Source organism: Ahaetulla prasina, chromosome 2, assembly GCF_028640845.1.
Source record: "Ahaetulla prasina isolate Xishuangbanna chromosome 2, ASM2864084v1, whole genome shotgun sequence".
In the NCBI taxonomy this organism is placed as follows: domain Eukaryota; kingdom Metazoa; phylum Chordata; class Lepidosauria; order Squamata; family Colubridae; genus Ahaetulla; species Ahaetulla prasina.
In genome coordinates, this window is record NC_080540.1 from 16243878 (window position 1) to 16259828 (window position 15951).

At 43.9% G+C, this 15951-nt stretch overlaps 1 protein-coding gene across 2 annotated transcripts in view; it reads right to left on the reverse strand.

Annotated features, from left to right (window-relative positions):
• The window catches only part of CLIC1 (chloride intracellular channel 1), a 65880-nt gene that overhangs the window by 9404 nt on the left and 40525 nt on the right, over window positions 1-15951 (reverse strand). The window contains exon 1 of one of the 2 annotated variants that reach the window (XM_058168486.1): window positions 418-529. The exons of the other annotated variant lie outside the window; for it this stretch is intronic. Within the exon in view, the coding sequence (XP_058024469.1) occupies window positions 418-471 (54 nt within the window). The 5' untranslated portion in view covers window positions 472-529. Of the gene's footprint in view, window positions 1-417; window positions 530-15951 lie in introns of those variants that run through there. 2 annotated transcript variants of the gene reach the window in all.

Genomic DNA, 15951 nt, shown 5'->3' on the forward strand with positions numbered 1-15951 from the left:
GTGGCTGGATGGAGTCACTGAAGCAGTAGGTGTGAGCTTAAATGGACTCCAGAGGATGGAAGAGGACAGGAACGCCTGGAGGAACGTAGTCCATGGGGTCGAACATAAGTTCGCAACTAACAGCAACAACAAAAATATTCACTTAACAATTGCTGCAAAAAATGACAAAAAAATCAGGTCAAGTGACCTGCTTAATGAATTGTGACTGTAATGCCAGGGTTCCATTACGATTACAAGTCAAGGGCTCCCTATATTGAGGTGATTGTTCAAGGTATCCCTTAAAAGTAAACCAAAGCATAATGTGATTTGTATGTATGTAATTCTACTCTTTGATCATACTGGAGACAGAGAACTAGATCCCCAGGCAATGTACACAACCACAAACATGTCACAGACAAGAACAAGTTCTATCCGTGCTTCTCCATGAGGGCCAACACCAAACCAGGTCAACAGATAGGGAAAGTTGCTCATATTTAGGAGATGAGAACAGGTACAGCAAGGGGAGCAGAAGACCAAAGTATATCAGCTTCTCCTCCTCCATGAATTATCCTTCTAAAAGTGTAGCATCTAAAAGAATAGAATAGAATAGAATAGAATTTTTATTGGCCAAGTGTGATTGGACACACAAGGAATTTGTCTTGGTGCATATGCTCTCAGTGTACATAAAAGAAAAGATACCTTCATCAAGGTACAATACTTACAATTAATGATAGTCATAGGGTACAAATTTAACACTTAAAGATACAACACTTAATGATAGTCATAGGCTACAAATAAGCAATCCGGAAACAATCAATATCAATATAAAACATAAGGATTACCAGCAACAAGTTACAGTCATACAGTCATAAGTCTTTGCCTTTTCAGACCCTAAAATATCCCAACGGGTTTGAGATGCAGCTACCGTACTTTATGTATCAGCTGACCCTCAAGATGCAAGAGGAAACTGAACTAACCCTCCTGTGAGTTAAAGGCGGCAGCATTTTCCACGAGTTTGAATTACTGGCAATTTTTAACAAATGTCACTCAGCCTTTAAAAAGAAAACTCTTACCAAAACATAGTTTCACTACAACTATTGCAGTTCCCGATAATGGAACTTTTTTTTTTTCTGTGACCATGAAAGATTGCATTTCTGCAGTCACAAAGGTTACAAACACCACCCCCATATAAATATGCTGAGCTCTTCTTATGATACAGATTCAGCATTAGTCACAAGGTGATATGATTTTCGTGGTAGCATAGTCCCTTCCAGTAAAACACAGTTTAACCACCACTGAAGTTTCACTTTTCTGACAAGTAGCCTTATTAACCCCAAGCTTGCTAGCATAAACTTTAAACCAGGGGTCTCCAACCTTGGTCCCTTTAAGACTTGTGGACTTCAACTCCCAGAGTCCCTCAGCCAGCAAAGCAAAGCTGGCTGAGGAACTCTGGGAGTTGAAGTCCACAAATCTTAAAGGGACCAAGGTTGGAGACCCCTGGTTTAAACTACAGACCTGTAGCTGTTTTAGTTTCTTTTACTAGGAGCTTACAATTTTTTTTTCCAGCCATGGCATTTGGAATCCCAGGGGGTTTATTTTGAAAACCTAGTGCAGGGGTGTCAAACTCAAGGCCCGTGGGCCGGATGTGGCTCGAGGGGTTCTTAGATCCGGCCCGCATGGCGGGCCTGGAAATAGCAATGAACTGGCCCACAGTGCCTCTGCTAGTGAAAATAGGGCACAGGGCAGGGGTGAAATGCTCCCTGTTCGGAGCAGATCGCCCAATCCCTGCCCCCCACCCATGCCCAGCTGAGCCGCCCAATCATCAGGTTTTTGTTTTTTTACTTTTAAAAGCATTTTTTCTTCGGCCGAAAAAATACTTTTAAAAGTAAAAAAAAAGCCTCTGATGATCGCGCGGCTCATCTGGGATCGTCAGAACCTTTTAAAAGCATTTTTTCTACAACTTCTTTAGTCGAAGAGGTTGTAAAAAATACTTTTAAAAGGTTCTGACGATCAGGCAACTCAGCTGGGATTGTCAGAACCTTTTAAGAGCATTTTTTTTACAACCTCTTTGGCTGAAGAGGTTGTAGAAAAAATGCTTTTAAAAGTAAAAAAAAAAAGTTGGCCACGCCCACTCAGTCACATTACCCACCCCCCACCAAGCCACACCCACAGAACCAATAGTAACAAATTTTACATTTCACCACTGTCCTAGGGGGGCTGCAGGCGGCCCCTGCACACCATGTTTTCAGCTTGGACAGCCTCCTGCAGCACCCTGCCCACCAAAACGGGGCATGGGGGGGGCTCTGGGGTGGGTCCCCTGTGCCCCGTTTTGGCTGGCAGGAGGCCGCAGGAGGCCATCTGTCCTGTCTCCTCCTTCCTCCCCCCCCGCCCTGGCTGGCCCGCGGAGGACAACTACAATGCTGATCCAGCCCCCCAAGCAATCCAGTTTGACACCCCTGACCTAGAGGGACCAGAACAAAAATGTATTATTGTTGTTCACTGCACAGTCAGCCAGATGTTCAGACTGGATTTGGTTTTTTTTATCCACCTCCTAAGGACCAGGGGATAGACAGACGTTGATGTTTGATGGTGTTAGAGCAGGGGTAGTCCACCTTTTTATACCTACCGCCCACTTTTGTATCTCTGTTAGTAGTAAAATTTTCTAACCGTCCACTGGTTCCACAGTAATGCGCCATGTATCGTCGTCTGCGCATGCCTCTTGCGCATTGTGGATTGGGTTGGGGGGGCCCCGGCTACCAGCTCTGCTTGTCTGTTATAGCTGGATGGTGTGTGGGAGGATGCGTGAGCTATTCTGGGATGAGGCTCTTTTGTTTGCGGTCGCACTATAGTGCCATTTAGTTTCACTTAGCTAACATGAACTAAACTTATGTGCGGGCGATAGAAATAGTATATTTTCAGAAATTTAAATTGTCATGGGGAATTTTATGAAAACCTAATGAAAATGTTTTTAAATAATGATATAATTTTTTTTTAAAAAAGTCAATTAAATTAAAAAAAAGGAAAGTGCTTCAGTATCAGAAAAAACCCCTACCGCCCACCATGAAACCTGGAACGCCCACTAGCAGGTGGTAGGGACCAGGTTGACTACCACTGTATTAGAGGCATCGTCACAGGATGTAAGCTGTTCCTAGTCAAGCTGCCTTTTGCAATTGACTGATGGTGAATTGGTCAATGGCAATGCTGTTCAAGTGGTGCTCCAGCTGTTCTGGGATTGCACCCAAGGCACCTATTACTATTGGTACTACCCTTGCTTTCTTTTGCCATAGTCATTCTATTTCTATTTGCAGGTTTTGTTATTTTGTTATCTTCTCCAGTTCTTTCTCTTCTATTCTGCAGTCTCCAGGTACTGTCAGATCCATTATCCAGACTTTTTTTCTACCGGGCAATTGTTAAATCTGGCATGTTGCATGGCAGGTGACTGTCTGTTTGAATTCTAAAATCCCAGAGCACTTTAACTTCTTTATTTTCTATGATATTCTGATTGGATTTGGTATTTTTGGACAATCGGATCTAGGTTAGCTAGAGAATATTGCCATAATATATACACTGTTCCAAATACTGTGACTTTTTGTAATTGACAAATTGAGATTCCTTCCGTTCTGACTGCCTCCACGAGCTTTTCCAAATCTTTGGCACAGCACTAAGTGCAGCAATTATTATTGATTTTACCGCTGTTTCCTTTTTCCACGTTTGCTCAATTTCTACTTGATTATTTATTAGTGAATTATTCAGAATTTTTTTTTTTAATTTGACAAACAAAAGGAAGTGTGTTTGTGAGAGAGAGAGACAGGTGTTTGTGGAGCCCACTTCCTAACCACGTTGATAGCTGTTTTATGATTCTCTGGCTCCTGTGTGTTTTTATTTATGGCATTTTAAAAAGATTGTTAATTACGTACATTTTTATTTAGCGTTGTGCGCCACCCAGAGTCATTATGTGATGTAGGTGGTGGCCATTATAAATCGAATCAATCAATCAAATAATTAATGTTTAACTCACATTATAAATGACAATTTGGGAATAACATTTGAGGAGGTTCCGGGAGAAGAATCCAAGTTTTTTAGGCACTTCGCTGCTCTGTGCCGGGTAGAATAAATAAACCCTTCTCGGATTGAGTTGGGCACTTTGTGCTAATGTGCGTAGAATGTGCTACTTAAGACTTGATTTATAGCCAGGCTGGCAACAACTGATAACTCGGAACAAGAACAGGAGCAAAGAAGAAGGCGTTGCTTCCAGATCCTTCCGACTGCTTGATCCACAAGACAGCCCTCATGGGAACAGTCGGACCATGGGGAACTCTCTTAGCAACAGTTGCCAAGGACTGGAGGCAATCGGCCAGGTCATTATACAGCAATTGTAGAGATAGACAAATGACACTCCCCTCCCCAAAGATCTACAGCCGTCAATCCGTTGCTATGGGAACAGACTGGTTCCCCCTCAAATCCACTAGCTAATCTGGAGCCCACAGAGAGCATTTGCGCCCAGTGGAATGTTTGCATCTGGACAGCATTTGCATCCCTGGGCTGGCAGGGTTGCCATGGAGACACCCAAACAGAACGAAACAAGGAGCAAATCTGGGAGGCAAAATGGCCGCCTTCCAGCTGCCACCCATGCCATTTGAATGAATGGGCCCTCCAGCCTGTGCAAAGAATAAGGGAGTTGGCCTTTTCTTTAACAAATGGCAGAATTGTGGCGGAGGAAGAGGCGCTCCAGGAGAGATTTGGAAGAGTCGTGGTTATTTTAGCCCTTCCCACGCCCGATACTGTGGGGATGAAGAATGCAAATGCGAAAAATGAAAATATCTGAGATGCTACTGGCTGGATTAAGATGCTGCAGGAGCAGATGGCTTATTTGTTACTTTAAGCAGCTGTCCGCTCCCAGCATCTGCAGCTCAGCAGTTCGGATGAGCCCGGGGAATTAAAACACTCAGAATGCCCCTTCCAAAATATGGAAAAATGACTTCAGGGAGGATGGGTGTTAAGGGATGAGGTGCTATCTTTAAATCCTTTAAGCCCATTTCACCCCTTAAAGGCCCCGTCCTCTCCAAAATGAAAGAAAGAAAGAAAGAAAGAAAAGAAAGAAAGAAAGAAAGAAAGAAAGAAAGAAAGGGAAAGAAAGAAAGAAAGAGAAAGAAAGAAGGAAGTAAGGAAGTAAGGAAGGAAAGGAAAGGAAAGGAAAGGAAAGGAAAGGAAAGGAAAGGAAAGGAAAGGAAAGGAAAGGAAAAGAAAGGAAAGGAAAAAGAAAAGCCCACAATCAAAATTTCAGATCCTGCCCGCTTTAAGGGGAACTATAAAGAGACCCAATCTGGTATAGTGGCTAAGGCACCAGGAGATGGTGAGATCCTGCCTAAGGCTTGAAAGCCCGCTAGGTGATCTTTGGCCAGTCTCCCTCTCTTCGCTGTGCACTTCACAGGGTTGTTGTTGGGGGGAAAATAGGAGGAGTATTAGATATGTTTATTGCCTTGAGTTCTTTCTAAAGTAATAAATGTGGTATAGCATGAATAAATTTATGGATGGATGGATGGATGGATGGATGGATGGATGGATGGATGGATGGATGGATAAATGGGAGGGAGGGAGGGAGGGAGGAAAGAAACAGAAAGAAAGAAAGAAAAAAAGAAAGGAAAAGAAAAGAAAAGAAAAGAAAAGAAAAGAAAAGAAAAGAAAAGAAAAGAAAGAAGCAGAATGCTTACAGAATGCCTCTCCCTAGAGGATTATGTGTCAGAATGACTGGACACAGCTTAGGATGATTATTTTTTAATTTGGGATTTCTTAGAAGAATGAATTTACCAGTAAAAGCGGGGGCGGGGGGGAACCAACCTTCCCCCAGATCCCTCCTCTACAGCCTTTTCTGCCAAAAACCATTGCAAGCAGCTTTAAATGGACATTCTTCTCCCTTACGGTTCACCAGTTATAAATCATCATCTGTCTTTGTCAGGAACTACTCATTTTTAATTTAAAACGGACTCTTCCAGTGGCTCAGGAAGATGGGAAGGGGCGGGGGGAGGGGGGGAAACCCAACCCCAAACTGCAAATCTTTATATGGAGAAAATATGCCTAGAACTTGATCAAGCGAGAGTGAACCGTAAAAATACAATTTCAATCAACTACTGGGGTAAAGGGCTGCGTGAATATTTCACGAAAGGCCGGAGAGATGTTCGAACTAAAACTGAATTATTGTATTCATTGCCTGCCTCATCTCATCAGGGGAAAGACGTGGGGGCTTCCCTAGCTGATCTCATCCCCAGACTTGAGAAAGATTGCCAAAAAGGAGAATTTCTTTCCAGCCTTATAGACAGGAAATTCCATTCTTAAGCCGTCAGAAGCTCCTTATGTGCCCAACCCTCGACTTATCTTTATTCATTTCGCTCCATTTCACTCTATTTTCACAAGCAACACAACTCCATCAGCCTGTAACCCAGCGGTTCGGTTCTCAACCTGTGGGTCGCGACCCCATTGGAGGTCGAATGACGATTTGCCAGGGGTCGCCTAAGACCATCGGAAATATGGGATGTATACTTGCGAGTCGAAGAATTGCAAATTCGGTTTCAGGAGCGATGAATTAAAAAAGAGAGAAATCTTTGCTCTGACGTCTCCCTCTCAAGCCAGCTGCAATCACTCCCAATCACTAGCCTAATCTGGCTTCAGGCGCCATAAATTTAATAGGGGAGGAGTCTCCGCTTTAATGCCTCCGTCCTCAAGGCAATCGCAAGCAGTTCAGATCACTAGCCAATACGGCTTCAGGCGCGATAAATTCAAAAAAACAGTTTGCCGCTTTTTCCCCCTTTCTGCGGCTGCTGAGGCGCGCTGAGACTGCTGCCTAAAAAAAAAAATTACTGTTGGGGTCGCCACATCGTGGGGAATTGTATTAAAGGGGTCGCAGCACTATAAAGGTTGAGAACCACTGCTGTAACCATTCTACTGCCCTGGCTGAAATCAGGGGTGCAAATCACAAAAAAGTGACAAAAATCAGAGGCTTGCCACAGGCCAAGAAAATAAGCAGGTCCTGCAGCGGAAAATGAACCGAGCCAAGACAAAAATTTGCGGTGTAATTTAAAACAAGTAACAGTATTGCTCCCTGTTGTATTTAACAACTTCCTCATTCTATGATATTTGTTTATTCGATTAGTGTATATGGCTATCCATCTCCCTTGCATGTGACTCTGGCCCCATTATACCAAAAATCAAAGCCTTCCGCTATTTAAAGCAGTGAAAACCAGTTAAAAAGGCTCAATTTATCAGGTTCCTCCCAACCTCACCAAAAAATCCTAGCCTTTAATTTAGCTTATCATCATCAAACCACATTCCCTGAAACTGCCCTTTGTTTTGCTGGAACAAGAAAGGCTGGAAGATGAAGGACGCCATCCAAATTGGTGTACCAGAATTATCTAACACTCTACAGCAGGGGGGTCAAACACAAGCCCAGGAGCCGGACCCAACCCGCGGGGTGCTTAGATCTGGCCCGCGGGGCTGCCCTGGAAGGACTGGCCCACGGTGCCCCTGCCAGTGAAAACAGAGCTCCATTTTTGTTGACAGAGGGTTGTAGGAGGCCGTCGCAGCCAAAAACAGAGCTCGCAAGGGCCACATGCGGCACTCCCGAGCTCTGTTGTCATTGGAAGAGGGCTGCAGGAGGCCGTCGCAGCTGAAAACAGAGCTTGGGAGTCCCTTCTCACTAGCAGAGCACTCGGACCATGAGTGACGTCGAGCTGGCCACACCTACTCTGGCCCCCTGAGGTCAAACACATCCCTCAATGAAATCGAGTTTGACACCCCTGCTCCACAGGTAGCCTTTTACTTACAACCGTTCATTTAGGAACCGCTCAAAGTTACAACGGCATTGGAAAAAAGTCACTTACAACCAGTCTTTGGACTTAGAACCGTGGCAGCATCCCCACAGTTGCATGACCAAAATCCAGGCGCTTGGCAACTAGCATGTATTTACAATGGTTGCAACATGTGGTTACCGTTTGTGACCTTCCCAGCTGGCTTCGGACAAGCAAACTCATGGGGGAAGCTGCACTGGCTTAGCGACCGGGTGATCCCTTAACAACTGCAGTGCTTCATTTAACAAAAAAGGTCATAAAATTGGATGAGACTCACTTATCGAGCCCTTTACTCAACAAAGGAAATTCTGGTCCCAGAATTGTGGTTGTAAGTCAAGGACTACCTGTCCATCAGTGTTTTTCAAACTTGGCTATTTTAAAAATGTGTGGATTTCAACTCCCAAAGCTGGGGGATTTGAGGAGTTGAAATCCATACATTTTAAAGTTGCCATCTTAGAAAAAAACAGTGTTCTACCTACAGTACAAGCAGGAGTTCAATAGTATTCCATAGACTAAAAAGCAAAGTCCATTCAGATGTTGAAAGTCTTAGACGTCAAGAGTTCTTTCTGGAACCTGGCAGATATTTTCTTTCTCTCAACCCCTCAGCCTTACACCAGAGAGGAACAAGGTTTATTCTTTCATAAATACCTTCCTTGGATATGTCTAGTTTAATGAAAAGAAGGACTAGGGGAGACACGATAGCAGTGTTCCGATATCTCAGGGGCTGCCACAAAGAAGAGGGAATCAAGCTATTCTCCAAAGCACCTGAGGGTAGAACAAGAAGCAATGGGTGGAAACTAATCAAGGAGAGAAGCAACTTAGAACTAAGGAGAAATTTCCTAACAGTTAGAACAAATAATCAGTGGAACAACTTGCCTCCAGAAGTTCTGAATGGAAGTTTTTAAGAAGAGGTTGGATAACCATTTGTCTGAAATGGTGTAGGGTCTCCTGCTTGAGCAGAGAGATGGACTAGAAGGCCTCCAAAGTCTCTTCCAACTGTATGTACCCTATGACTATCATTAAGTGTTGTACCTTATGATTCCTGAGGAATGTATCTTATCTTTTTATGTACACTGAGAGTGTATGCAACAAAGACAAATTCCTTGTGTGTCCAATCACACTTGGTCAATAAAGAATTCTAATTCTACTTCTAATTCTTCTGAGATTAGATGGTAGTAAAGACTGAAGCAAGGATTGGGTGGAAACAGTCTCAAATCAATTATCTTTGACATCTTTTTCTTTCTCTTTGTGTAGCACCCAGTTCTCTTTTTTTTGTTCCATTTCTCCCAAACAGCACCCACAATGGGTATCTTTTGAACTCAGTGTTCAGGCAGGACTTTAGAAATCATGCTGAACGTTTGGCCACAGACCGTACAATTCTAGGCCTCCAGGTTACTTCTCTTTGCCTTATGCCAGGGGTGAAATGTAAAATTTGTTATTACCGGTTCTGTGGGCGTGGCTTGGTGGGGGGGAATGTGACTGGGTGGGTGTGGCCATTTTTTTCTACTTTTAAAAGCATTTTTTCTACAACCTCTTCGGCCAAAGAGGTTGTAGAAAAAATGCTTTTAAAAGGCTCTGACAATCCCAGTCAGAGGGATCCTGATAAGAGGCTTTTGTTTTCTTTTAAAAGCATTTTTTTTGCCTTTAAAAGAAAAAAAAGCCTCTGACGATCAGGCAACTCAGTCAGAGCCTTTTAAAAGCATTTTTTACAACCTCTTCGGCCAAAGAGGTTGTAGAAAAAATGCTTTTAAAAGGCTCTGGCGATCCCAGCTAAGCCACACGTTCATCGGAGGCTTTTTTTTACTTTTAAAAGCATTTTTTCAACTGAAGAAAAAACGCTTTTAAAAGTAAAAAAAAACTTCTGAGGATCGCACAGCTCAGCTGGGCATGGGAGGGGGGGGGCAGGGATTTTTGCTACTGGTTCTCTGAACCGGGAGCATTTCACCCCTGCCTTATACCCTTATAACCTTTTGTGGATTCCTTCCAGACTTTGGACTTCTTAATCCTGCTTCTCTCTCATAAGGGAAGCCTAGTCAATCAGACTGCCGAAGACTTTGCTTAAGCTGCAGTGGGTGGAGGAGGTCCGTAATTGAAAGTGGCAGATCTTCAGCAGGTTTCTTATTTGCTCAGGAGACGCTGCAAGCGGAGCTAATCTCTGTTTGGCAACCACGAGAGCCCCAACTGGCAGGACTTGTACACAAATACTTGGATCACGGCCCTACTAGGCTTAACCGATGCTTAAGAGAAGGAGCCTGTTCCAAGAATGTGGCATGACAAAACCCTCAAAGACAAAGCCAATTCTGGAGGTGTGTCACTTCTGTGTTGCTAAATATAACATAAACAAGGAACCAGGAGCCCCATTTTTTTCTCCAATTCTTTGCCCGTGCATGTATGCGTGCATGCATTTACATCTGTGTGAATTGAGAAGAAAAATGTACGGCGTTGTTTTTTTTCTCGGCCTCCACCCCTCGAAACTCGCCTCGGTCTCTTTTTCAAGCTGAGGAGATTGGCCCATGGCTTGTCTCTAATCTAATATTTATGTATTTACATTTCGAACTAGGATGAAATCTTGGAACAGCGGAACCTGGAGTCTATTTGTCAAGGGTGTCAAACTCAAGGCCCGTGAGGCGGATCTGGGCTGTGAGGTCAGCCGCGGGGCTGCCCTGGAAACAGCAAAGGACTGGCCCGCGGTGCCTCTGCCAGGTCCGTTTTCAGCTGTGACAGCCTCCTGCAGCCCTCTGCCAGGGAAAACGGAGCTCAGGAGAGCCGTGCTGATATGGTCTGCAGGGCTGCCCTAGAAACAGCGAAGGACTAGCCCGTGGCGCTGGCAGAGCGTTGCAAGAGGCCGTTGCAGCTGAAAACGGAGCTCGGGAGCCCATTTTTGTTGGCAGAGCACTCAGGCTGCCACAAGCGCCCCTGACATAAGTAACATTGAGCTGGCCACGCCTACCCTGGCCACGCCCCACCAGCCCCCCCTCTGAGGTCAAACACAACCCTGATGCGACCCTCAATGAAATTGAGTTTGACACCCCTGCTATATGTTAATATATTAACCTGTTCTCACACTCTGCTTGCCTTTAGTTTTTGTACCCTTTATCCTGATTGCAATACCCACCTTCAAGGCAGATGCCCCAAATGGGAGGGAGAAGACAATGGGAACTCTTGTTCTCTGGGTGCAGATGGCAGACCATGGCTTGTTTCTTTTCAGCTTACTACAGTGGGTGATACTACAATGGGTGAAACCTACCATCGTGACTTCCTATTGTGCATGAACCAAACCCCTACAGCTTATTCCTCAATCACGTAAGATCCTCTCTCCGCATGATATCTGACTGCAATCAAATTCCTCTTAATCTAGAATTATTCTCTTATCATCCATCTCTATTCTGAAGCTAAGCTGCTACTACCTTCAGGGTACTTGTTAAAAAAAAAAAAAGTTTCTACCATTTCTAAATTGCAAAAATCTGGATCACGACCTCTAGGTGGCAGCAAAGAGAAACAGGAGAAGCTGATCTTCTCCTGCCACCTAGTGGTTGTCTGGAGTTTTGCATCAGACAGACGCGTGTCCTTATAGTAACCCACCTCAGAGTGTTGTCAGAAGGAAAAGTGTGAGTCTAGGACCCCATCCTTGAAATCAAGAGTAAAAATGTGAGCAGGGGACGGGATATGACCAAGTGAAACTTTGCTGGGTGTGACAGCTGCAATGAAAAGGGTGCGCCAGACATCAAACATGAATCTTTCAGGCCTTCATGTGCTGGAGAGAGGCTCAACCAATTCCTTTGTCTGGCCTTGAACTAGGCTTAGCAGCCGGATATGATTTTAATTTCCTGCAGTCCTCCCAGGCATTGTGGAAATGGGCACTCCCAGATTAGTGTAACTAGAGAAATGATTACATAGGAACGGGACCACTGACGGACACGTTGCCAAAAATGTAGAATTGTTCTTAGATGCGTTTTAATAGGATCCGAGGTCAGATTCAGGAAGTCTGACATACAAGCCCAGCAATTTAATTCTATCCTATTAAGCTTCCGTTGACTCTGTATTCTGGTACTTCCGAAGTTAAGCAAATATGAGACCTTTGTTTTTCTTTCATTACATACTCTTTTTATTTGTCACCAGTAGAAGTTCCACCCTTGGCAGCATACAGTACAAAAAAAAAAAATTCAAAAGGAATTCAAAATCAGGACATGGAACAAGTAACTATTTATTTATTTGCACAAATACAAACAGTGAGTCATTCTATCTGGATCGGTTTTGCTCCAATGGCTTTAAATGATTTAAAACGCAACTGATCTTGCATCGAGATTAGTATTATGCCTGAATAATTCCTCTTACACTCTGACTTAAGAATTAGCAACTTAATGTGGTTGAAAAATAGCACCAGATGAAGTATAAAAAGCAAAGATAATCCTTAGTGGAATACTATTTTATTCACAGGCGGGCTACATTTTTTTCATTATGTTAACAAAGTAGTGTCTACTGGAATAGCTCCAGCTATACAGCTGTCTTCTTTATGTAGAACCAGTGAATATTTTGTATTTCATAAAACATAGAGTCACAGGGCTGAGGGACCTCTGAGGGGCGTCAAACTCGATTTCATTGAGGGCCGCATCAGGGTTGTGTTTGACCTCAGGGGCCGGGGGGACGACGACACTGTCCAAGGTAGGCATGACCAGCTCAATGTCATTCATTTGGGGGGCATCTGTGGCAGCCTGGTTGCTCTGCCAACAAAAAAGGGCTCCTGAGCTCCGTTTTCAGCTGCAACAGTCTCTTGCAACGCTCTGCCAGCGCCACGGGCTAGTCCTTCGCTGTTTCTAGGGCAGCCCTGCAGGCCATTTCTAAGCATCCCGCAGACCACATCAGGCCTGCAGGCCTTAAGTTTGACACCTTTGCCTTATACCATCCCGGTTGTCCAGTCTATTTTTGAAAAATTCCCATGTTGGAGCATTCACAACTCCCGGAGGCAAGCTATTCCATTATTCATTATTCTCGCTGTGAGAAAATTACTTCCAGGCTGGATCTCTCTTTAACAAACTTCCACCCATTGCTTCTTGTCCTGCCCTCTGGTACTTTGGAGAAAAAGAATAATTTCTTTTAAACTTGTATCTGCTTATCCCCAACCAATGTACTGTCTGTCTACTCTAAACACTTGCTTTTGAGTAGATTCTGTGTCTTGTTCAAGCTTCACATCACTATCTTGGTTAATTGGGATCGATGGAAGATTCCGTATTATTGTTCCATAGTTGGTATAATCTCTCTATCTCTGCTAAACAGAAACAAGAATTCACTGGCTGACTACACCCCATGTATGTTTTAGCCTTTAGCCTATTCCATAAAAGTCCCAGTTTCATACTACTAGTTCCTTATTTAGGGCCACACCTAAACAATAACCCGGGCTTGGATCAAACATGCTTGGGACATTTAACCAGGAACGTGAAACGAAAAAGAAGACATCTATGATTGATGGGATCCAACTATAAATGTGAGAATGATTCTAATAAGCAGTTTGAACTGTGGGAGGAAAAAAAAGGAGATAAAGTTGTTTTATAGTATGCAATAAATCTATAAAACCAACAAAACCCAACTTCTGTAATGCAGGTAATTCCAAACCATCTGGTCATTCGTTTTAAAGATGGTTTGGAATTACAACCTTGGAGTTACAATGGCACTAAAAATGGCACTCAACCTGTCCTTGAAGATACAACTGACACCCCACACCAGTGACTGTGATTTGGATGCTTGGCAACCGGCTCATACTTATGACCGGTTGCAGCACCCTGCCGTCGCCTGATTGGCGGTTTCTGACAAGCAAAGTTAACAAGAGGAAACTGGATTTGCTTAATGACCACGTGATTCACTTAACTGCCGTGAGATTCGCTTAATGACCACAGTAAAAATGGTTGTAAAATCAGGTCTGGCCCTGTAATGACTCGTTTATTGATCGTTTCACTTAGCAATCAAAATTCTTGTCCCAATTATGGTTGTTAAGTCGAGGACTATCTGTAAATTTCTGTGAATCACAGATACCAGTGAATTCCTGAGAAAGAGGCCTTGGTCAAACTCAATTTCATTGAAAGCTGCATCAGGGTTGTGTTTGACCTGGGGGGAAAGATGGGGGTGTGGCCAGTTCGATGTCACTCGTGTCTGGGGAGCCTGTGGTGGCCTGAGCGTTCTGCCAGCGAAAATGGGCTCCCGACCTCTGTTTCCGGCTGCAACAAGCTCCATTTGTGCAGTGGTGCAGTGGTTAGCGTGCAGCACTGCAGGCTACTTCTGCTGATCACCGGCTGCCAGCAGTTTGGCAGTTCGAATCTCGCCAGGCTCAAGGTTGACTCAGCCTTCCATCCTTCTGAGGTGGGTAAAATGAGGACTCAGGTTGTTGTGGGCAAAATGCTGACTCTGTAAACCACTTAGAGAGGCCTGTAAAGCACTGTGAAGCGGTCTATAAGTCTAAGTGCTATTGCTATTGCTATTTTCGCTGGCAGAGGCACCACGGGCTTCTCCTTTCTCTGTTTCCAGGACAACTCCACTGGCCAGATCTAAGCAAGGATCCAGCCCGCAGGCCTTGAGTTTGACACCCCTGCCTTAACATATAGCTGGCAGGTCCTCAAACAGCTCTGTTAAGAGTTGAATTCCCAACACTTAAAGATACACCTTCCAGTGTTTTCCTTATTTACTTATTTACTTAATAACATCCTACTGGGTGGGAAGGGTAGATGCTGTTGACTTCTCTGCTTCACTGTATTTGCATGTTTGTTCATTTAGTGTGACCGTTAAGAATTGGGAGACGGATAGCTGAAGCAGATGGTTCACAGTGAGCAATTCTCATTGTTCTTTATAGACAAAGTGGATCAGATTCATTTTGGCTTTTATTTAGTGTTTGGCAGGTCACCCGGAGGCAATCTGGCAACCACTTATTCTGTTCTTATGAATTATTTCCAATATGTACTTATTTAAGTGATGGACACCCCACCCTCACCCAGCGGAAAGATGAAGTCTACCAATTACAGACTGTAAAACAGTTCATTTACTGACCGTTCAAAGTCACAACGGCACTAGAAAAGAGTGACTTGTGAAGGTTTTTCACTCTTGCAATCTTTGTATCATCCCCATAATCAGGGGTGGGATTCTACTGGTTCGGACCGGTTCGGGCGAACTGGTAGCTCCAACGATTAGCTGGGAGCAAGCCAGTTCGCTCCGACAATCAGCTGGGTCTGCCCACCGGCCCAACTGTGCTTTACTGACCTATATCTTCTCAGCTGATTTGCGCGGCAGAGTGGACTGCCGCACCTCAGCTGTGTTACTCCCCAGCAGTAACGTGGAAGGTGAGCTTTCATAAAACTGCATGCAAGCATGCAGTGCGCATCAGGCACGCGATCTCCGAATTGGTTGCTAAACCGGCAGGATCCCACCACTGCCCATAATCACGCGATCCAAATCCAGATGCTTGGCAACTGGCTCATACTTACGGTCACTGCTGTCTCTTAAGGTCATATGATCACTTTTTGCAGGCAAAATCAATGGGGATTTACTACTGGACTGCTAACTTATCCACTGTGATGATTCACTTAACAAATGTGGCAAGAAAGGTCATAAAGTGGGCCAAAATTCAATTAAAAGCGTCTCACTTAACAACAGAAATGTTGGACTCAGTTGTGGTCTACCTGTATTATCTTTTCCCCAAATATTTGTTTTCTCTTGGTTGACTGAATTGGTCAAGTCGAGACTGATCCTACAGTTAAGGAGGTAATCAATGCTCCTTTGGACATACACTGTGTGCACAATTATTAGGCAAGCTGTAATTTGGAGGATTAGTTTTATTATTGAACAACTACAGTGCTCTCGGCCAATCCAAAATGTTAATAAACTTCAAACCTGAATATTTTAAAAAAGTAAAAGTGAGGTTATGGCTTTCTTAGGAGAATATCTATGTGTGCACAATTAAACAAACTCAAATTTTAAAAATAAATATTTCTGACAGTTCAAAAAAAAAAAATCAGTGACCAATATAGCCACCCTTCTTTTCAATAACAGTCATAAGCCTTCCATTCATGGAGTCTGTCAGTTTCTTTATCTGTTGATGATCAACTTTTTGTGCAGCAGCAACCGCAACCTCCCAGACACTGTTCAGAGA